This window comes from Columba livia, chromosome 5 (genome assembly GCF_036013475.1).
Source record: "Columba livia isolate bColLiv1 breed racing homer chromosome 5, bColLiv1.pat.W.v2, whole genome shotgun sequence".
Lineage (NCBI taxonomy): Eukaryota > Metazoa > Chordata > Aves > Columbiformes > Columbidae > Columba > Columba livia.
This window is the reverse complement of record NC_088606.1, coordinates 50321784-50345845: the sequence shown is the minus strand read 5'-3', so window position 1 is coordinate 50345845 and position 24062 is coordinate 50321784. Positions and strand designations below refer to the sequence as shown.

The following is a 24062-nucleotide window of genomic DNA, read 5'->3' as shown; positions in this document are numbered from 1 at the left end:
AAAAAGGTAAGTTTTCTGAGTAGCAAAGTGATAGCAGCTTTCTTCCTTCCAAGCATTTAGAGAAAATTAAATTTAACCTCAAGCTCTCTCTTTCATACCTCTTTAGCAGCCAGCCTCAGTAACCGGCAAAGGCAAGTGCAAGTCTTCTCCCCAAGTGTCCTGAGAATACACATTGCAAGCTCCTATATCTTACCTGGATAGGACACTGAAACTCTGAAACAAATAAAGGGGTTTTTTTTCCCCAGAATGTTTAAATGAAGTGGACATGAAAAAAAAGGAACTTGACTCAGAAGCAAATTTTACAAGTCTCAAATAAGTGCGTGGTTCTGATATTTTGAAATGCTGGGGAATAGTTATTAGTTTACTAGTCCTTCAGCCATCATTGTCTCTTTCAAAGATGTATCTGCTTTCTGTGCTCTATTTAACCATTGGATGATGAAAAAAGTCACAAGCAAAATATTTGTTTTCTCTTACAAATCAAAGATTATAATCCATCCTGACACCAGGACAAGGAGTTCATTTTCAAGTTTAAGGCAATTCACCACTGAGCTAGGATCTGAGCTGCACTAAGAACAAATGTGTTTCAAAAATATGTAGGTGCAAGTCTTTACACAGCCATTTGAAATGTCTAATGTGATCACGTAGTCCTGCGGTTTGCTTTCTCTAGAAAAGCTTTTCTATTTACATTAATCTCTGGGAATTGTCCTAAGCCATTGAAAACCACGGAGCATTCAGATTATTGATTTGACCACACACTACTTTGATCTGCAGACTCCGACTTTTGACTATGTGCTTGAGGAGAAACCTCTCTATTCTGACATAGGGCAATAATCATTCTGAGACGAAAGCCCCAACTGAGAGCATGTCCCCACTGTTTCAAAAACAAATTCTCAGGAGAAATCCCTGACATCTTTACACAGTCAGGCTGGGACGTGAAAAGATGAGGTAGTATTTTATTGATTTTGCAAATGAAGAACTGAAGCAGGTAGAATTTTGAAATACAAAGCCATGCAGACACCTAATCCTCTTGAAAGTAGCTGGAGTTAAGAGATCTAAATGATTTTTGCAGATTTGGCCACAATAGATATGTCCAGAGTCACACCAATGAGATCGGTTTTCCTGGGCAGTTGGGGGATCACCCTTGAGCTTCAGCCCCAAATCCCTTACTCTCAAGCTCTGGCTTCCATCTTAAGAAAGCGGATGGATCCAAGGGCTGGGAAATTCCACCAGTACAGAAGGAGCAGTTTGTGCTATTGTTCTGCCCACCTCTGCAACATGGACAACTAACCACTCCCTGGCTTTCAGGTGACAAAGGTGCATAAGTTGCCAAAATCTGTATCAGAGCCTCTGAACCCTTGACTGGGAACTTACACACCCTATTGTCGTACACATTTTGGTAAGCTGCAGGAAACTGCCCCTTTGTCAGACAGGCCACAGAAACCTAGCTACCTTCCTTACTCTGAAAGGGGAGGAAGAATAGTTCTAGGTCCAGATTAGGCATATGGGCAGACTCATGTGGGGGGAAACTGCCTTGTTACCATCCATTACATTAGCTGTGCCAACTCTCCCCATTTTATCTAACTTGACACTAAGCACCTAAGCTTTTCAAGAGAGATCATTATACAACATATACAATAATCACTCTTTTATTGGAGGTTATGTTTTAGATTACACTTTTGGCCTTCATGTTTGTAAAGAAAAACTAAGTGTGACCTTGACTACGTTTTAATGCATGAAGAAAGCATATGGTGATCTTCTGAGGCATATAATATCAGATTTGGGGATGCTCAGGGACAACAAGAGTGGGACAGAGGGCTTCAGCCTCAGAGATATCTAAAAAAAAGTCAGGCACATAAAAGAACACAAGAGGCAGAGTTCAAATCATCAGGCTATCTTGGCAGGACTTCTTGTCTTGGGCACTGTGTGTGCATGCAGTAAGTCAACCATGATGGTTTACTACACCCCGTGCACAATGAAAGCAGGTTCAGTACATACAAACCCTCTTAGCCATCCAGTTCTTGTGACATTGCAGAAGATCATATCAAAACATTTAGATTAGAATTTAAATAGTCTTGATGGTAATATGACATGATTCTGATAACAAAGGCCATTAAAAAATTCAGGAAAAAAAACAAAATTCTCATGGCAATGGTAAACATAACATATGCAGCATGTGGATATGTTAATGTGCTGTCTTTCAGCCTCACAGGCTGGGGGATAGCAGGGGTATTTTTTTGTGTATGCTTCAAGAATAGTTATTACCTTAATAATAACACTTGCTCACTCAATATCCAGAGTTCACACTTGGGATTTCCTGTCTCAAAGGGGGAAGGAAATTTTTTTGTCCTCAGAATCTTAGCATTGCCATTTCAAATAATACGTTGTTAAGGTTGTTATGCTACCAGTGAAAGGTGCTGCCTCCACAGCGCTGTAAAATGAAATCCTTCCTACTGTAGCTTCAGCTGAACCACTGTAATACACTGCCCTTCAGCCACTCTTTGGCCTGATTTAGCATCGCAGGTGATTTGGCTCTTCCTAAGGACCATTAAACTATTGACCCATTAAACTTCACACCCTGTGTGGCAGTGCCAGCTGCAATACAACGTGCCAACCAGCAGGCCCTGGCATCACAGCACTTCATTAAAGCCATTGAAGAGCTAGGACATGTCAGCGTTAGATAGCAATGTCATGTTAACAAGAAACAACACTGACTTTTGGGACTGGAAATGAGAATAGATGCACGAGTTTTTCTCGAAAGTATGTTGTCACTAAACAATAAAGCATGGCACAAGAATGGGCTGATTTTATATTGCAGTGTTTAACTCTGCCACTTCCAGAGGATCTGTTCCCCCTCCAGCCTGGCACAGCATAATACAAAGCCCTGAGAATCTCCACACTGATAAAGGGTGTCTCAGTGGCAGGTTTACACCCTAGACACTCCACCACACTCCAACCTTGCTGAGCAGCTGTGAAACTTCCCCTGAATCTCCTCACCTGCATGCCTGATCTGTGCTACAGAAAAAGTCTCTGCGCAGCATTCGGCCCTGGTTTGATTGAACGACAAAGGCAGTTTTGACTGTAGGTACTACTCTGTTATGAAGTGGATTGCAGCAGACAGCCAAACAACAACAGGCAGCAGTAATTTCTGAAAAGTACCACACTAGTCCTCATACTGGCCAGGTACTGAATATTTAACAACTATGTGGCTGGGTCTTTGATTGCTCTTATTCAACACAGCTCTGAAGAACCAGTACTGCATTGCTTAACCTCAGTTGAAGCTTTGTCCCAAAGTCCTCAGTACATATAAAAGCCACAGTTTGATTTAAGTACCCTTCCCAAGCCAAGATTCATCATTTCCAGCTAAAGCGAAGGACAGTATATTTGTTCTGTGCTGAAGCCCCTGGGACTCAGAAGACAAGATGAAATGGAAATTTTCTTCCTTTTTTTTTTTTTTTTAAACCAGGTTTATATGACTGGCATGGGTCAGATGAGACAAGATGGGTTCTTAAGAGGCTAGGTCCCCTGGTACAGAGCACAGACTGAATGCTATCAAGACTGTACATGCCAGTCATTAGGATGCTAATTGGCCCTGACAGGGCTCTGGTGACTGAAGTGAACATCCTAACTGTCACTACCTGGAAGCATTGCTGCAGGGAACAGCTCCAAGGAGCCCAGACGAAAGAAGTAGGTGTGAGGAAGGAGGGAGATTGGGATGTTTATAGCTCTCTACAGTTGTCTGCATCACATATTTAAACTTGAAGAAAAATACTTATATCTTTCCACACCATGCTGCTAAAAATACCACTAAAAAATCACTTTGGGTAATTTACATTTAAATGGACTTTGCACATGAACCAGGTTATTTTGCTAGTCATGTTTACAATTACTTTTCCTCCCCCTTTCCTAGGACACCATGACTCTTGTCTTCAGCACCATCTTTTCTTTCCCTGTCTCCCATCCTATCAAACTAAAATATGAAAACCAAATTAACTTGTCAGATTTCCCCCCACCAACTCTTTCCTACCGCTCTCTTCCTATCAGAGCTTTACTTTGTCTTGAAAAATTCTGGTGTGTTGCGTGTTTTTGTTTGTTTACTTAGGTGGCCGCATTTGCCATCTATGTACTAGATTTCCAGCACTTCAAAGCAGAGAATCAAAACTTTCTGAACAGCTCACTGGTCACAAACAGTGGCCATTTCCAGTTTTGGTTGGACAGCATTCTTGTAAGGCTGGGAAAACAACAACAGGGAAAGGCAAAACAGACTGGATTATCTAAACATTAAAGAGAAGGCTGAAAATGGTCAAAAATGTGGTTTGCTGAAAAATAAATGTTATTTGAAGTTGTGTTTTGTACTTCACTACTGAGTGAAGTGCTTGAACCAGTGACCTGAATGCGACAAGTCAGCTGTATCTTTTAAGAGACCAGCTGTGAACAAGATAACTCCGCTAACAAGATGCCAGAACAGACACTTACAACACTGGACCTCAACCCTGAATCACAGGTCAACATTTCATCCAGGTCCTGTACACGAGATGAAACCCAGAGAAGCTACAATCAAATTTAATCTATGACAAAAGCAAGTGGGATCTGGAATAATATTCATAGACAAACACAAATGAATGTTTCTTCTGACAGCCGCAATCAGCTGTCCGCTTTTCTTAATCCCTCACTACCATAATACCAGGCAACTCCATCTATTATCTCTGTAGAACTTCAGGAGGTGCAGACCAGAACCAAAGTGGCAGGGAAGATCCTTCTCTACATCCTAGCAAACCACACAGGTGCTCCTGCACAGCCTATTACCCCGCATAAACATCAGTGCTGTGGTCCAAAAATCTGCTGGGGATGAAAGGATCCTGGCAGAAACTAAATAAGAGCTCAGTGTCCACATTTGAATACCCTGATAAATACTTGCAATGCAAGTAAGTAATTTCTACCTTTCTAAAACATGCATATGATAAGACCATGTCAAGACTATATGCCTAAGGTGATGAGGTGAGGGAAAGGGAGAATAGTACCATGAAAACTAAATTCACAGTTACTGGAACTCCACCAGTGCCTCCTAAAATGACTGTAGAATGCACTGGGAAGGAAACCAAAAAAAGGGCCGGGGGAGAGAATCGGGAAGCAAGTCTCCATGTACTATCTTTTGTACTGCCATTGCAGGAATAGAGTTTCTTCTTGAAATAGTTTGCCATGCAAGCAGACAAAGAATGGTGCAGGACAAAAGAGACACAGAGGTGACAAAGCATCTGGAATTTCCACTCCTCCGGCTCCAGGGGAGAGAACCGGACCACAGTTCATCACCCTCTCTGCTCAACTAAACCCCTTCTAGCTAGCCCCAGCACAACCCTCCCCAGGCAGGCTGTAGAAGAGGAATCTGAACACTGCCAGAAGGATTCTGGAGAGCCACAGAATTTGTGCCTCTCTGCTGCATGCTAGACCTCATCTATAAAACAAACATGCCTCAAGAGTCTGTGCTTCATATTGTCATTTCCGTCAAGCTCCTGCAACTAGCTTCGCTTTCCTTTGTAAATAGGTTTCGTTGCTTCATAAAATAGATGTATTAGTCATGAATAAAAAAAACCAAAAAATTACTGGGGAGGGAAGCAATACTCAATGTACCACAGCCAATAAAAGACCAAAGAAGAGAAAAATATTAGCTGGAGAGTTCCAAGAAGGTTAGTGTTACAAAGAAACAAAATATTGGCTCTGACACAGGAAAAAGCTCTTCTGAATACCAATGTCTCCATACAGCAACAAAGCAGCTATACTTACCTCAAAGGAGATTAAGTTATATACCATAGCACCTGAGGAAAGGGAGGAAGGTAGAAACAAGAAGCAAGAAAGCATTAGCGCAAAGAGAATAAGGTCCCTGAAGTGTGTTTCATACAGCTTCTTCTCCTTCACAAAGGAGATTTATATTTTTTCCTTGGAAATTCAGCATTCAGGAAAGTGGACTTAGAAGTATAACTCCATAATAAAACCCTATTTTCCAGTCCCCAGGAAACTATAATACTGATTTACTGGTCAAAGAAATAAATGTGCCTCAGAGCTCCATACAAGGCACTTCTGCCTTTCTGAAGTTAATCCAGCTCTAAGATGGATAAGCAAAAAGCAAACACTAGTGGAAAAATACCACGGAAAGCATTTGTGTAGATAAAAGGAGCTTTCTGAAGGCCAGTATTCCTGCCATGATGGAATAATTTTCATTCTCTAGATAAAGAGCTGGAGAATAAAAGTAGAAAAAATAGAAAAAGCACACAACTCGCTCCCCAGGCATCAGGTTATGTTTGCTGGCTGGGGACTATGCTTTACTGAAAATGCTTTATCAGTTATATTTAAAACTGGAAATATTTCATACGGGATTCTTTTGAGCAAACACTGACATCAACATCTGCACTAGTTTCCCAAACTGCCACTGCAGTTGATGGAGAGAAACAGGCACCTGTTTCTAAAGCAGTTGTCTACAACAGGGTCAGATGAACTTTGTCCTAAAATATCTATTTCTCTTTACTGACTGGAAGGAGAGTCTATATAACCCAGTCAGATGCAGACAGCTAGTCTGTAGGCGTCTGAAGCTAATGGTGGACACATTTCAATAACCATCAAAATTATTATTGCAGCACTTCACTCGACAGTCAAGTACAGACACGGGGTTTGCAAAAATTAGTCTGCTTTCTTCTCACTATGAAATCTTACTGGAAATCTTACTCCGGAGAATGCAAATACAAGTCCCAAGCCACTATACAATCTATGTCACCAATTACAATGAATCAAGATGCAGCCCTTGTAGTTGCAGAAATAGCCTTTTAAATGCAAGAAAAATGCAAGTGGGAGAAACACCACACTCCTGTGTCTGCAGGTTGATAAAAACAGGACTTTGGTGATGCTTAAGAGCATGAAAAAAGCCATTGGACAAAAATTCACAAGACTGACAGTTTTGCTTTTACAAAATAATTCTCCCTTAGATTCATGTCAACAGAGCTGTCCCTCAGCTCCTAATCCTGGGTTTAAATGCAACTTCCAGAAGCAGAGGTGAAGATGATAGACCCCATATTTCTGTTAAAACAAATCGTTGTTGTTGGTAAACAAGGTAAATGAATCCTAAAATAGAACTTAATGATGCAGAAGAAAGCGTTCAGATCCATGGCCTGGCAGAAGAGCTCATACAGCCCTAACTGGCCAGACTCCGACAGAATGCGAGCCCTAAGCTGTTCTCTTACCCCTCTCCTGACAGGTGATGTTTTGTCACATAACACAGGTGGCTGAGAGCAGGTTGCCAGAACAATCCACACAGGCCACAGCTCCTCTCCCTGTCCATTTGCAAGGGGTTCTCTGGGAAAAGCATGGGAAGGACGAGGTCACCTTCACCAGGACACCAGCAGCCCACTGGTGGTCACCATCTTTCTTCACATGGTACTCCAGAAGAGAAGCATCCTGTGTGCATGTTCATATCTGGGAAACACTAGACAACTACTGTAGATAGACCAGCTGTACTTCATATGCAAGGAGCACAGCTCTCACCAGACTGTAATATAATCTGTGTGTTCCCCTCCATCTAGGATGGCTGGGCACAGCCAGGATGAAGTCTCTATTCAGGCAGAAGCACTTACTAATGCAGTGGTCATTTATCCCACATGGGCTGAAAAAACTTAGATTATCAATCATTTCCTTATCCTGCAGTCAGACAGTGTTTACAAAGCATGAGTTGCCAGTTGGGGCTCATGAACACTGATGTGGAACAAACAAACAAAATTAGCTTTATTCAGACTAAATTCCAAAGCATAGGCTGTTTGCTTGCCCATATTCACACAGTGTCACAGTATGTTTGGGATTGGAAGGGACCTCAAAAGATCATCTAGTCCAATCACCCTGCTGGAGCAGGAACGCCTAGGTGAGGTCGCACAGGAACATGTCCAGGCGGGTTTTGAATGTCTCCAGAGAAGGAGACTCCACAACCCCCCTGGGCAGCCTGTTCCAGTGCTCTGTCACCCTTACTGAGAAGAAGTTTTTTCTCAGATTTAAGTGGAACCTCTTGTGTTCCAGCTTGATCCCATTACCCCTTGTCCTATCATTGTTTGCCACCGAGAAGAGCCTGGCTCCATCCTCGTGGCACTCACCCTTTATATATTTATAAACATTAATAAGGTCCCCCCTCAGTCTCCCCTTCTCCAAACTAAAGAGACCCAGCTCCCTCAGCCTTTCTTCACAAGGGAGATGCTCCACTCCCTTAATCATCTTTGTTGCCCTACGCTGGACCCTCTCCAGCAGTTCCCTGTCCTTCTGGAACTGAGGGGCCCAGAACTGGACACAATATTCCAGATGTGGTCTCACCAGGGCGGAGTAGAGGGGAAGGAGAACCTCTCTTGACCTACTAACCACCCCACTTCTAATACACCCCAGGATGCCATTGGCCTTCCTGGCCACAAGGGCACAGTGCTGGCTCATGGTCATCCTGTTGTCCACCAGGACCCCCAGGTCCCTTTCCCCTACACTGCTCTCTAATATGTAATTTCCCAACCTATACTGGAACCTGGGGTTGTTCCTGCCCAGATGCAGGACTCTACACTTGCCCTTGTTAAATTTCATTAGGTTATTTCCCGCCCAACTCTCCAGCCTGTCCAGGTCCCGCTGGATGGCAGCACAGCCTTCTGGTGTGTCAGCCACTCCTCCCAGCTTAGTGTCATCAGCAAACTTGCTGATAGTACACTCTATTCCCTCGTCTAAATCGTTAATGAATATATTGAATAATATTGGCCCCAGTACTGACCCCTGAGGCACTCCACTAGATACTGGCCTCCAACTAGACTCCGCACCATTGACTGCCACTCTCTGGCTTCTCTCCTTAAGCCAGTTTGCAATGCACCTCACTACTCTATTGTCTACACCACACCTTCTCAATTTAGCTGTAATGATGCTGTGGCAGACTATGTCAAAGGCTTTACTGAAGTCAAGGTAGACCACATCCACTGCTCTGCCATCATCCATCCACCTTGTTACATTCTCATAAAAGGCTATGAGGTTGGTCAAGCATGACTTACCCTTGGTAAAGCCATGCTGACTGCCCCTAATAACCCTCTTATCCTTGATATGCCTTGAGATGGCACCAAGGATAAGCTGTTCCATTACTTTCCCAGGGACAGAGGTGAGGCTGACCGGTCTATAGTTACCCGGGTCCTCCTTCTTGCCCTTTTTGAAGACTGGAGTGACATTTGCTTTCCTCCAATCCTCGGGCACCTCCCCCGTTTCCCAAGACTTGGCAAAGATGTTGGAGAGCGGTCCAGCAATGACTTCAGCCAGCTCCCTCAGCACCTGCGGATTGCATCCCATCTGGACCCATGGATTTATGGATGTCCAGACTATTTAATTGCTCCCTAACCCAGTCCTCATCGACTAAAGCAAACTCCTCCATTGACCTGGCTTCATCCGGGGTCTCAGGAGTACAGGGCTCCCCAGGACAGCCTCCAGCAGAGTAGACAAAGAAGGCATTCAGTAATTCTGCCTTCCCTGTATCTTCTGCCACCAGGGCACCCACCCCATTCATCAGTGGGCCTACATTGCTAACCTCTCAATTCAAAGTGAATCAGACACTGACCTTCTCCTTTGGCAAGGACAAATGGCTATAGGGGAGCTGCTTCAGGACTCAGAAGCAATCATTTATTAAAACTGAGAAATTACTCCTATCAATGAAGGGCAAGTGGACTCCAGAAACATTTCCTGCAGCACACATGAGAAAACGTCCAATCTTAACCTCCATTTCAAATGCTAATTACTTTCCAGAATACTAACCTGAATTTTTCCTCGCTTCCACAGAGGATAAAAAAATAGTCTGGTACAAAGTTCTTCATCTTTCCCTTTCTAAATTTATATAAATTATGTAATTGCACTTTTAAAGGACAAGTAGCTAGAAGAGAACTGCACAATGAACTAACACTACATGTGACAGATCAGGAAAAGAATACTTTTAAAAGCAGGAAAGCACTTTCTTCTCCAAAGCAGTTGAAAAGAGAAAGTAGAAGGCACTATAATTGCATATGTGAAAAATTATTCAAGGACAATGGGATGTACAGCATGTTATTTTATTTTCTGACTTTATTATATACTTTAAATGATGTAAAGGATGTCCAGAACACAAGGATTGCTGCCAGAAGATGAATGCATGTAAAGATTTGTGTTTTCTTAACATACATATCTGATAAATTATCCATGTGTGCCAGTAGTGCAATCTAGGAGGAGGGGTTCACAGTCAAAAGCTTGTCATTGTGAAAGGATTTATTAATTATTATAAATAAAATTATGATCATGGAATTCAAATGTCTGAAAGCATTTTTGCCAAAATGATTTAGCTCTGGACTAAAACTCTAGAGAAAAGGAAGGAAAGAGCAATTCATTTTCTCATGGTGGGATTTCAGTTGAAATCCAGAAGGCAGCTTATATCCATTGATATTTGTTTTTTTGTTTGTTTGTTTGTTTTTGTTTTTGTTTTGTTTTTTGTTTTTGTTTTTTTAAAGAAGTATTGGGCATTTACTCGATCGATTTTAAGACAACTGTACTTGTATCACTACACCTTTAATCAAGACTTCAGTGTTAGACACTGTGAAGCAGAAGAAAAACAGTCCTTATGCTAAGAGTAACACAATGGTTCCCTAGCAGCAGCTCACAGGGCCATGATAAATGCTTGCAATTTCTCCAATACGCAAAATTAAGTGCATCCTGAATGCAAGAACAGCAAAGTATGATAAACGAGGAGCTCAGTTTGCCAGAAACTTCGTGTCTGGCAACAGTCCATTGTTCCAAAAAGGTTAGAAGCCACTGAGTTAGAGTATATTACAAGAGACAGTGTGGAACAAAAAACAGAGACTGGAAGAGCATGAGGAACAAAAAATAAAACCACAGCCAGCATCTTAATGTGAGCACTCCCAACAGTGAGAGAGTTAAGCTCAGGTAGATCATCATTTTAACCAGGTTTTGGGGACCATGAGCTGATCCTCCCTAGGAGCCCTGTGCTACCATCACTGTAAGTCCAATAGCTACTAAGCAGAGAGTGTGTCATCAGAAGAGTTTAGGAAAGCACAAGAGCTCAGCTGGGCCAAGCAACATGTCATTGCCCCCCAGTTTAAAGGCAGGCACAGGGACTGATTGTGCAGTTCACTGACGGACAGGCAGAGCACCTGCAGCACAGCCCAGTAACAAACCCTGACTTTGTGCACAGTGGGCTGTGCCTTGATCACAGCCGTGTCCCACTATTCTACAGTGCCAGTAGAACAGTAGAAGGAAAATGGCACCGCACCAAACAGTGGGAGAAATTCCTCAAATCATCATGATATATAAAGCCTGAAGGAATGTACATTATAGAAAGACTTAGGTTGCTGGCTTGGAATCAAACATGTAAGCCAAAGATTATTCATAAAGATCAAGACAACCTTCAAAGAAGCCAGAAATCCAGGGGGAGGCAATGTATTTCCAAGTAATTCCACTTTCCTCACACAAGCCAAGGAAACTCAGAGAGAAGGTCATAAATAATGGACTTTATTTTCATTCTTTGCATATACTTTTGCTGGTGAAGTGCCCAGTGTCATCTGGAGATGGAAGCTGATAGTGAGCCGTTTTTGGATACTCAGACACCATAAAAGGGACCTTTTAATGGAACAGGAGTGCTCAGTTTCTGAAATTAAAGCTCTTGTAATTTACTAATTGTTTTACATAGTCTACAATTATAGAACTTCTAAGAAAAATCAGATTTCTGAGAATAAAAGCCTCTGTAAAGTAACAAAAAAAGGCATTTTAAGATGCAGTTGCTAAAGGCAGCCTATTCAAATTAAGGTACCTATTTAGACATCAGATTATCCCCTAGACCAGAAAGAGTCACCATTGCTTTACGTCTTCAAAACAAGACCAGAGGATCCTTCTCAAATCTAAGCTAGATCTACATGATCTAGCTTAAGCCACAGTTAATGGTTAGATGCTGAAATTGGTGTTAATGAAAGAAGCCCCTTCCCAAGCACTCTTATTGCAAGCAGTTCTGATCATACCAAAATTCAAAGATGATTAACTGAATCAAGACTAGGTGCATGGAAGTGCTGGTAAGAATAACAGCCTATCTCAGGAAAGCTTGGCTTATTTAAGGTGTCAAAACACAGCCTAGTAAGGGACAGGATCACTGGCTGCCTGCAGAGCAGCAAAAAACTAGAAGAGCCATTTAAACCATAGGATTATCTTGGTCCAGAAATAAGCCAACCATGAACACTTCTAGGCTGGAGGTCAGAAAAACCTAAGTATGGAACAGGTGTGATCTGGAGCAGCCTCCTAATGGGAGAATCGGAAAAGGAGAAGAAAACAGAAAGAGAGAACCTGAGACTCCACAGAAAGGGATCCTGCCCCATGTTGATCCCTCAGCAACAGGGAGTCTTCCCTGGGACTGAGGCTTGAAAGGTCAGGTTGTCCTTTCCAGCTCTGAGCTCATACACAGAGTTCAATAACTTAATAACCACTTATTCCTGGAACAGAATAATTTACTTGTGGTTTTTTACTGTTTATTTCTAAAACAGAAAGGTTTTAATTTTCTTTAGACACAAAGGTAACCTCTGTTTTTCATCAGCTCTCCAGCAAATCAGGAGAACACAAAGCAGGAGCAAAGTATGAGAAGAAGAGATCATTTAGGATCCGACCTTAAGCAGCCTGTGCAATCACACATGACAGCATAAGAAACTTTCTATCCCTTCACCACCAATGGTGAACTTTACACCTGTTCTATTGTAAAGATCCTTCAGCTCTTACCAACAGAGGGTGGGGAAACTAATAGGTACTGAAGAACCAACAGTAAAATTAAAGCCCAAGGGGTTTAATGAAACAAAAAAGCAGCAGTGCTCTGCAGTGGCTAGGCAGCAGTGCTGCTGGGTTTTCATCAAAGTGTGTATCCTTCTTTCTACAGACTAGATCCACAGACTCTGGATCCAGCAACCCTTTCTGCAGCATGCTGAAATCAGTGACTATATCAAAGTTAAAGCCAAAGTCACATCAACCTAGTAAGGAAGCCGTTGGAGTTACTCTCTCTATTTCAGGAGCAGCTTACCATAAAACCATCAAAACACAGGACTCAAGGAGAGCTTTTTTACCCTTCTGACAGTTCACCTCCTACCTTAGTCTCTCGTCTTTAGGTCAGGTTCCCTGTGTATATCTGGTAAGAGATAGATCTCAGAGAGAACATATATCATTAGTGGCTTAGCAACATCTAAATGACCTTCCTGCTTATACCAGAATCCTTCCCTTCCTCTTGCAATACAAGGCATTTGCTGGGAACTGGAAGCTGTGAGAATTACCACCAAGTCACACCTTTCCTTGGAAATAACAGACTAACCCTAACAAAAGCAACCAGAAAAAAAAAAATATTCAGGAAGGAAAAGTCATAAGCTTTCCATAACTGCTTCATTGTCTCAGAGCCTCTCACTCTGCTCCTCTGTGCACAAAGCTTCCCCTCTTTGGAAAGTGTAAAGAGACTCTTGTGTGCTCAGAACTGTAATGTGAAAACAAAATTGTGTGTTGATGATCCTGAAGAGGATTTAATGAAGCAGTTGCAATTCCACCCTTCCTTCCTCCCAACTCCACCCTCTCCTCCAAGAGAGAAATTTGTTTTGGTTAATAAAGAGGAAAAAAAGAGCAAGCTAAAAATAGCCTCCTTTTTGCCTTAAAAAAAGTTAAAGTTATGAATAAACAGCCTGAAACAGGAATGCAATTAATCTGCCCACAAAATTCCTACACTGCTTGCTTGTTGACTTTTTCAAAACATTTTCGTAAGGATCAAATACACAGACTTATTTCTGCAGAGCCAGTGGTATCCCAGAACTGCCTGCTTCCTTGCAGGTAACTGGTTTGGGCATGAGGAAGAACAGGTTATGAGACTGGATAAGCCAAAGATATAATCCAAGATTGTTAAATACTAGAATATTTGAGCAATATCCTTGCATCATAGGAATAAAAAAAAAAAAAAAAATGGCATGAAGGCATGAACACAAAAACACTTCTGTTGTTTTGCTTTATTGTGGAATAGACAAACTGTACTATCTCCTGAAATCTACCTTCCCACTAAAAAGCACTCACACCATCCCCATGTTAGACCCAAGTCACATCTGTCCCTGACAGCAATAGCTGTCAACACTGGAAGAGAAGGGTGATCAGCCATCCTTTTCACCCTGGGCTGGGAGCCAAAGCAAAGTTGGCTTGAATATTTGCAGTATAGAGCCAAACTTTTTTAATCTATTCTGTTCCCCATGCTACACCATCAGCAAGCAAGCAGATCAAACCCCAGGGAGTATTCTTGCAATCTGAATATTTGAACCCTAACTTAATTTTACCCTATTCCTTTTCCACTCTATCACCAGTGAGATTCAGGTAATGCCATAATAGTCATATGTACTACCCTATCAATGCAGACAGAAGCCTATCAGCAGACTTGCCTTTCATTCCCATATTCCCAGTTTCCCATAGCATGAGGCATCACAGCATGCTGCCGTGGAGTGCTATAGACGCTGCTATGATACCTGATACGAGTTACATTTTAAAAAAGAAAACCACCTCCCTCCTCTTATAGCAGATGAACCCTTTGGAAGGAGAAAGGAAGAGCCTCACTTTCATCTTGGAGTTCAGAGGGAATGTTTTATACCTGTCAATCCTATCAAGATCCTATTCACTTACACACCAGGGACAGCAACTATTTGGAGGTAGGCTGTGAAGCTCCAAAATAGCCAGGCTCTGAAAAGAACTCTGCCCGGTGACATTTGGAAAGCAAGGTAAAAGACATTCCTGTGACCCTAAGGTACATCACAGTATCACAGTATGTTTGGGATTGGAAGGGACCTCAAAAGATCATCCAGTCCAATCCCCCCGCTGGAGCAGGAACGCCTAAGTGAGGTCGCACAGGAACATGTCCAGGCGGGTTTTGAATGTCTCCAGAGAAGGAGACTCCACAACCCCCTGGGCAGCCTATTCCAGTGCTCTGTCACCCTCACTGAGAAGAAGTTTCTTCTCAAGTTTAAGTGGAACCTCTTATGTTCCAGCTTAAACCCATTACCCCTTGTCCTATCATTGTTTGCCACCGAGAAGAGCCTGGCTCCATCCTCATGGCACTCACCCTTTATATATTTATAAACATTAATAAGGTCCCCCCTCAGTCTCCTCCAAACTAAAGAGACCCAGCTCCCTCAGCCTTTCTTCATAAGGGAGGTGCTCCACTCCCTTAACCATCTTCGTTGCCCTACGCTGGACTCTCTCCAGCAGTTCCCTGTCCTTCTGGAACTGAGGGGCCCAGAACTGGACACAATATTCCAGATGTGGTCTCACCAGGGTGGAGTAGAGGGGAAGGAGGACCTCTCTCGACCTACTAACCACCCCCCTTGTAATACACCCGAGGATGCCATTGGCCTTCCTGGGCACAGTGCTGGCTCATGGTCATCCTGCTGGCACCAGGACCCACAGGTCCCTTTCCCCTACACTGCTCTCTAACATGTAATTTCCCAACCTATACTGGAACCTGGGGTTGTTCCTGCCCAGATGCAGGACTCTACACTTTCCCTTGTTAAATTTCATCAGCTTATTCCCCGCCCAACTCTCCAGCCTGTCCAGGTCCCGCTGGATGGCAGCACAGCCTTCTGGCGTGTCAGCCACTCCTCCCAGCTTAGTGTCATCAGCAAACTTGCTGATAGGACACTCTATTCCGTCGTCCAAATTGTTAATGAATATATTGAATAATATTGGCCCCAGTACTGACCCCTGAGGCACTCCACTAGATACTGGCCTCCAACTAGACTCCGCACCATTGACTACCACTAAATGCTGAAAACCAACACACCACAGGCAGGCCAGCTGAGTTAAGCAGATGTGACTACATAAGGCAAAGCCACATAAGCAACAAAGCTGCACCTGCCACTGGAACCCCAGGCAAGGAACATGAACCGCAGCTGTTTGCAACCACTGGTGACCCAGGTCCAAGCAAGCACTTTCACTTGGAGAGGTAAGACACCATCAGTGATTGGAGTGGGACAGTGGACGCTGGGATCTTATGCTCACACCTCTTTATCACTTGTGTGGTAGACAACCTTCCCCCAGCATTTCCCATCCATACACAGCGCTTATCATCCCTTTTTGACTGCTAAAATGACTTCAGGGATAGTATTCAGGCTATGCAGAAATATTAGAGAAATACATCCTGGTCCATACTTATATTACCACTTCAACCACCATATTGGAGCATTCACTGGGTCTATGTTTACCATCAATTGCCGTCCAAGGTGGGAAGCATCCTTTAACAGAAAGGAACCTGGCACAGAAACCAAGTCATGCTACTGAATTCTCAGAGGGAATCTGCAAGCAGACAAGAGAGCTGAGACTGGATTTGCAAAACTCACCAGATCATTCTGCTTTCAAAAGGCGTACCAGTCAGCATGCACTTGTGCAGCCTACTCAGAAAGTCTTGTGGCTAAACAAAAGAACAAGCAAGACAGAGCAGAAAGCCAAGGGTGGTGTGGGTCAAGGTTAGAAGCAACTGCATCAGCAGGGCTGCCAGTGCAGCATCTACTGTGCATCCAGCATCACACCACAGCTGACATGCTCCCCAGAGAGCCTTACTCAAGCAAGCACAACCGCAGACTCCTGCCTTCTCAAGGGTGCAGTAGCCAAATGTTTGAGCACAGAAAAGGCCTTTGACATCACTCATCTGCAACCTCATCCTTTCCTGACAGCTAGTTTTAACAGATGCAAGTGAAGGTGGCTTCCATGGGTTCAACACGGATTCCGCTTTCTCAGGGCACTGCAAAGAAACAAGGGAATGGCCATTGACTCAAGAGAAATAGAAAACAGGCTTAAGCATGTGGAAGCAATCCTTCTTTTGATCTGAAAGCCAAAAACTTCAAAATGCAGCCTAGGCTGTTTCTTTGCAGAAACACAAAGTCTCGGGCTCCTTTACAGCACTCAGCTCAGTGTACCTCAGATTGTCCGTACAGTCACTGTTCCCACTGACACCCCATGACAATGAGTCTCTTAAGAAAACACCCACAATGACTACAGATGATTTGTCAGGAATGCTAATTGACATAAACTGGCATGACTCTGCCACAGTCAGTAGATTCAGACAAAAATCTGTCCATACGCCAAGAAGCTTCTACTTTGAGCAGTGTTCTCTGTTGGCTGACCCCTGACACATCTCACATGAATCCTTTCTCCTTCCTGCATTTTAGCCAGCCAAAATTAACGGTCCATAGTAAGATCCATCCATCAGGGAAAATGTCTACAGGCAAGATCAAGGATCTAAGTGATTAACAGGGGAGATGGGTGTGTGGGAGAAATCATATGCTGCCTCTGTGACAAGATCATGCTGTCTTCAGTAGAGGCAAAGCTCACGTGCAGGTTCACTAGAAGACTTCAGAGAAGAGTACAAAGAAAAAGCTCCCCATGGCTTTTCTGCTTTTTTGTAATTGAAACAGTAATTTCTGCACAATACTAAATCAGAAGGAAAGATGAGCCAAGCTAACCACCTCATAAAATTCTGAGTTCCCCATCACACTAGCACCAAGCGCTTTGTACTTGGCCACAGAGAAAGGAGTAGAATTCAAAAGAGTTAAGAAATCTTGATCACAACTATCAGGAAGAACAGTGGTAATGCAAGATACCATTGATCAGTATTCCTTATACATAAAATATGCATCTCAGGGCATGCCTGCAGCACTGGAAGCAGTCTTCCAGCTGAGCAGTTGCTTCTTCCTTCAGTTCTCTCCATGATTTTTCATGTCCTCTTTCCATTATTTTTCAATGCTCTTGGGAATCTGGAGAGGTCCAAGATGACTGGAAGTTGGCAAATGTTGTCCCAATCTGCAAGAAGGGCAAAAGAGATGGCCCTGATACCTATAGGCCTGTCAGTCTCACTTCTGTGCCTAGCAAAATTACAGAGAAGATTATTCTAGGAGTTACCGAAAAACACCTGAAAGACAATGCAGTCACTGGTCCCAGCCAGCACAGGTTCATGAGAGAAGGTCTTGCTTAACACACTTGATTTCTTTCTATGACAAGGGTACACATCTAGTTGACCAAGGGAAGCCAGTTGACGTGATCTTTTTGGATATCAGTAAAGCCTTTTATACTGTCTCTCACAGTATCCTCCTGGGCAAGATGGCCAGCACACAGATGGATAAACACACAGTGCAGTGGGTGAGCAATTGGCTCAAAGGGTTCTAGTAAATGGGGTTATGTTGGTCTGGCAACCAGTCACTAGCGGGGTTCTGCAGGGATGCATCTCAGTGCCAGTACTCTTTAACATCTTCATAAATGACTTGGATGCAGGACTTGATGGAATACTAAGTTTGCTGATGACATAAAACTGGGAGGAGCTGTTGACACTCTCAAGGGCAGAGAGGCCCTGCAGAGGGATCCAGACAAATTGTAGAACTGAGCTATCACCAACCACATGAAGTTCAACAAGACCAAGTGCCAGATTTCGCACCTGGGACAAGGCAACCCTGGCTGTACCTACAGAGTGAGAGACAAGATGCTGGAAAGCAGTTCTGCAGAGAGGGATCTGGGGGTTCTGGTCAATGGCAAGCTGAATATGAGCCAAGTGTCCCTGGCAGCCAAGAGGGCCAACTGTGTCCTGGGTGCATCAAGCTCAGCATTGCCAGCCTAGCAGCGAGGGAGGTGATTGTCCCTCTCTGCTCTGCTGCGGCCTCACCTGGAGCACTGTGTGCAGTTCTGGGTGCCACAGGATTAAAAGGATATAAAGATACTGGAGAGTATCCAGAAGAGACCATGATTTGGAAAAGGGTTTAGACTGAAAACTGTATGAGGAGCAGCTGAGGTCACTTGGTTTGTTCAGCTTTGAGGAGACTAAGGGGAGACCTCATCACAGTCAACAGCTTCCTCACAAGGGGAGAAGAAGGTGCTGATCTCTCTGGTGACCAAAGACAGAACCTGAGGGAATGGCAGGAAGATGTGCCAGGGGAGGTTTAGAATGGATATTAGGAAAAGGTTCTTCATCCAAATGATTCTATGACTCAGGCTCACTTTTAGCTATTTTACTCAATATTCAATTTCTGACAGGTGTTATTCTCTACATATGCCGCAAGCAGCTCTCTAGAAGCAACCTTTCTTATTTTATGAATAATTTGTAATTTACGCATCTGCAATATTGACAAAGGTTAGAAATACACATTGTGTCCAATTCTCTTTCCTATAACCTTGAAACACAGAGCTTGAGGCCTTTTCCTTTTAAAGCATTACTTTCTCCTGCTATTGCCATTAGTTTTTAGGAGAATCAGTTACAATCAGCACAATTACTTTCCTCATGCTAACCCCATATCCCAAACATCTACACCATGTCAACATTCAATTCCACTTAATTGTACAAGCATCCTACACTCCCTTAAGCACTTACTATTTTTTGTTCATTGAGTTATCTTCAAAGAAAACACTTGCACCTATGTAGACTTGCTCCTGCCCTTCTAGTCTTGCAGATGGATTCCACACAGGAGATACACAACTGACATATTCAGCTCCCCCAGACAGCACAAGACAGGAAAACACTTGTCTGAAAACCAGAGATAGCTTTTCAAGCAATTGTTATGCCATTGCTTTAAAGGGTACAAAATATCAAAATCACCTGAGTGATTTATTGAGCTATTGGCAGAAGAGAACTATTAACAAAAGAATCACAGGCAAGTTACATGAACATTCCTCACTGTATTTGTTTCAGGTAAAATTAAAAGAGTTTGAGGGAATTAGAATTTTCCAGAGTTTTCATTTGGTATCCAAATAGCACTGAATTAGCTAGCTCACTTACACTGCTGGGAAAATTCCAGTCTCTCATTTTAAGCGCTTACCTAGAAACAGATTCAGTAACATTCCAGCACTGAGAAACCCTCTCCTTTCACCTGCCTATGACTACATGCCACACATGTAAGATGGGTTCAATTTCCGGCCTTCTGAATTAGTCAGAAAGTTTAATCTTCTTTGCACAAGGAATAATTTTTTCTCCTCTTTTTATTTAAATTTGTTTTTCTTTCTGAAACTGTTCTCAGGAACAAAATTTTTCATCTAACTCTCTTCTTGGCCATTGGATGAAAAACTAGAAAACACAATGTGCGTATTCTTCCATCATCCCCCACCACAAACCTCAGCACAAGGTGGAGGTGGTCAGAAGAGTCTGCAATGCTGAGCTTCCAGTATGAGCTCTTGGGGGTGGGGGGAAAGGTATGTATCCATTTGGCTTGAGACTGGTAAATCCATTTTGTTTTTTGCACTAGTAGATAAACTGACCAAGTATAGATAGAAAAAAATATTATTGTCACAGATTATAGCTAACAAATCCTTACTGGGGAAAACAGAGTGTGTAGGAGAAACTCACTGTGACTGGTGCTTGTGCAGATGACACACAAGATGCAGTTGGAAGCAGCTTTTGATGTCCCACAGCAATAACAGCCAGCCCTTCAGTGATGGCACTGCAAGACACAAAACAACAGACCCATGAGTAAAACAGGCAGATGGTCATCAGGAGTCACTTCAGGAACAGACTTTCTAATCCAGGATTACGGGTCCCTGCTTCACTATCCCCTTCCCCTCCCCTCTGTACTTCCCCACATGCTCTTCAACCTCAATTAATTTTGTTATTAAAATGAAACTTAGGTCACCAAATAAAGACTGACTTACTGGAGAAGATCTCTTCTTGCACATTTCCAGTACAGAATTTTAAAAAACATCTAAATGAGGTGACATTAACTCATTGAATCCATATGCAAACTAATAAAGTGAGAGTGAAGATGCAACGGCATGCTGGGCATACATAGAAAAGTCCACGTAAAGACTGCCTATAGAACAGCACCCTGCATCCCAAGAAACAAGCTTTGTTGTTCTCAGGGAAAAATGCACAGAAAGCATTTGGAAGAGAGCACAAGCCTATGTACCCTATGCAGGGAGGAGGCCACAATAAGGGAGAGTAAAATTGATAAATATTTCTAACCATTCCAGTTTCTGAGATTGACAAATGCCAACAAAGCAAGGTCAGCTGGTAGAAGCAAATGCCCACAAATGAAAAGCACCTTCTGCTGGGAGTGGTAACATTGCACGAAGTGGTGCTGCAGACGGAAAAGTAACCTCGTAGCTGTACTCAAATGCATAGCAATATTCAAATACAAGACCAATCAACACTTTAGTTCTACCTACAGAAACACCAGTAAGGTCTGTATTGTAGACAAACCCTTCTGAAAAAAATTAACCCCTTCCTTTTCCACTACAGCTTTATCGTTATAGTGGATCATGAATTACACTACTGTTTCATGCCACAAGATTTCTGCTAGTATATACATCTCATTAGCATTAAGTTTGGAACTGCAGAGAGGTTTTAGTTAAGTACAACACAATTAGCCCCACTGTAAATTACTTCGAGTTAGAAAGCCAGCCCCGACAAAAGAACTATGATATTGCTGCTAATCACAGACAACCAAGACTGTAGATTATTTACCCACTTGGAAGACATTAGGTCCGTAGACCAACTGTGCCTGTTTGCCACAGTGTAACTCCTAGTTTTTGTTGTGGGGTTTTTTGGTTGGGATTTTTGTGTTTGTGGTGTGGGGTTTGTTTGTTTGTTTAATCTTGCTATTTCAGGTGCTTAATGCCACTCATTTCCAGATCGTCTAAAAACCCAGTACAAACAGAAAGCAGACTACATCCCTGTCATGTGCAGGAGTGTTGCTGTCTGACAGTTCACTGCCACATAAATCAAACAGGCTCCAAAGGAGAATCAGCAATGCATTCCCTAAATAATACTTTATTTTGTTTTGTTTTGTTTTTTTCTAAAACACAGAACTAAGGAAGTAGATATTAAGTGCTTATTGAGGAGAGCTACCTGATGATTTTTAGATGATATTTTTTTCTAAACTTGACAAATACCAGAAGCAACATAAGCTTTTTAGGCAAAAGGCATCTGAAAGCAAAATCCTTCTTTTAAACCAGAGTCACTCATAACAGAAAAGATGCTTCCTAGAAAAATAAATTCAATCATGAAGCAAGAACAAGCTAGAAGACTTAGTCATAACAATGCAAATGAATCCTTCTTTCCCCATGACTTTTGTGGACTGGTGTTGGCTGGTTCTGCTGGTTCTTGGCTACTGTGAAAAAGAGAACAAGCTAGACAGACTACTGGCTTGATCCAGTCTTGCCATCCATTTGCATACCCAGAGAGTACAGTGCAGTAAACACAAGCACAGATGCACAAGCACACATTTCATGTCTTATTCTTTCTACAGGAATGCATGGGGAAGTATGTAGCTAAAGCTGTATCTACACTGCAGTGACACATGCTTTCAATACAGCCAACAATCAGCTCAAGATGTAAGTCAGAGAAGACGTAGAAGCGCACACACACAACATTGCCTCCAGTGAGGCTGGGTAGCTGTGTATAACCCAGTACTGCCATATCATTAACATCATGCCTGTTAAACAGTGTTAATGAAAGCTAGGTCACGTATGGCTGTTCAGGCTGCAATCCTGCCTCCTGAAACAGAGGTTGTCCCTGACACCAGAAGCAGCAGCATTACACTAATGAGAGGATGTGATCTCAGTAGGCTGCATCTAAGACTACTACTCAAGTCTAGAAGACATCCAAAATCCTCCTCTTTTGAGTATCATAGTCATTACACAGATTTTCCTTGAATCACAGAACAGCTGGGTTTGGGAGGGACCTCTGGAGATCCACTACTCCAACGCAACTGCTAAAGCAGGTTCATCTAGAGCAGATTGCACAGGAATGCATCCAGGCAGTTTGTGAATATCTACAAAAAAAGAGACTCCACAACCTCTCTGTGGACTTTCCAAAACATGAGCCCAGGTAACTACAGTTTCAGTGCAGAAGGTGCTGGCACCACCTGCAGAGAGATCAATGCTCCACTTCCCTCTGCACAAAACCTCAAGCAAAACATTTTGTCTGCTTTGTGTCCTCCTTTCATACCTGAGTATCTGGTTTTGTTCTTTGTGTCCTCTTTTGACCAGGGACTACCTTTGACAAGATGTTTATGTCTGTTTACCATGCATTGCTGAGCACAACAGGGCCTCTAAGCATTAACGTTAATAACAACAGGAATGTCAGCTGCAGTTTAACCCCAATCAGCACTACAGGCTCCCCTGAAACCCAGCTACACCAGACTGCTCCAGAAACCAGAGGGTTGTGTTTAGTCTTTCTGTCCTGGCTTGTGTCAAACACTTCTTGGCTCTCTGTCATCTATCACAGAACCTGGAGTCCATCTAAAGAGAAGTCTCTGACATCTCCCAACCATTTAGATTTTTTTTCAGGCAAACTTCACAGGGGAAACTACAGCCTAGCAAGAGCGGGTAGATACAGTCTTAATGCCTAAATTTAAACTCTCTAATTAAAAACCTGTCAAGGACAGCTCAGCTTTCCAGGAACTTGGACACCCTGACCTAGACCAGAGTCCTTGCTCTCTCCACTCTTGCATCCTTCTCTGGAAATTGTTCTCAGAGACAAAGATCAAGGTGACTTTCTGCTGTGACCCAGAACAGCTGTTCCTTATATCTGTCTGCACATTGGTCAAGGAATCTGGTTTCTAGATGTAGGACACCTCTCAGCATCCTAGTACTGTCCTGAGCTTGCTGCTACTTCATAGTATTATAGAATGGCTTGGGTTGGAAGGGACCTTAAAGATCATCTAGCTGCAACTCCCTTGCCATGGGCAGGTATACCTTCCACTAGATCAGGTTGCTCAAAATCCCATACAATCTGACCTTGGACACTTCCAGGGATGGAGCATTCACAGCTTCTCCAGGAAACCTGTTCCACTGTCTCATCACGCTCATGGTAAAGAATTTCATCCTAATATCTAATCAAAATCTATCTTCTTCTAGTGTAAAACCGTTAACCCTCCTCCTATCACTACACCCCCCAATAAAGAGTTCCTGGCCATTTTTCTTGTAGGCCCCTTTTAAGTACTGAAAGGCTGCAGCAAGGTCTCCCTGGAGCCTTCTCCAGGCTAAACAACACCACCTTTCTCAGCCTTTCCTCATGAGCAAGG

At 42.9% G+C, this 24062-nt stretch overlaps 1 protein-coding gene across 14 annotated transcripts in view; it reads right to left on the bottom strand.

Moving 5' to 3' along the window:
- TSPAN4 (tetraspanin 4) overlaps positions 1-24062 on the bottom strand; it is a 445369-nt gene that overhangs the window by 351731 nt on the left and 69576 nt on the right. For 13 of the 14 annotated variants that reach the window (XM_065066071.1, XM_065066069.1, XM_065066068.1 and 10 more), the window contains exon 2: positions 20387-20480. Coding sequence is in view for 3 of the 14 variants with exons in the window: in XM_065066066.1 (XP_064922138.1) it covers positions 20387-20480 (94 nt within the window). In the remaining 11 variants the exon portion in view is untranslated. Of the gene's footprint in view, positions 1-20386; positions 20481-24062 lie in introns of those variants that run through there. The other variant, XM_065066074.1, reaches the window with a different exon arrangement.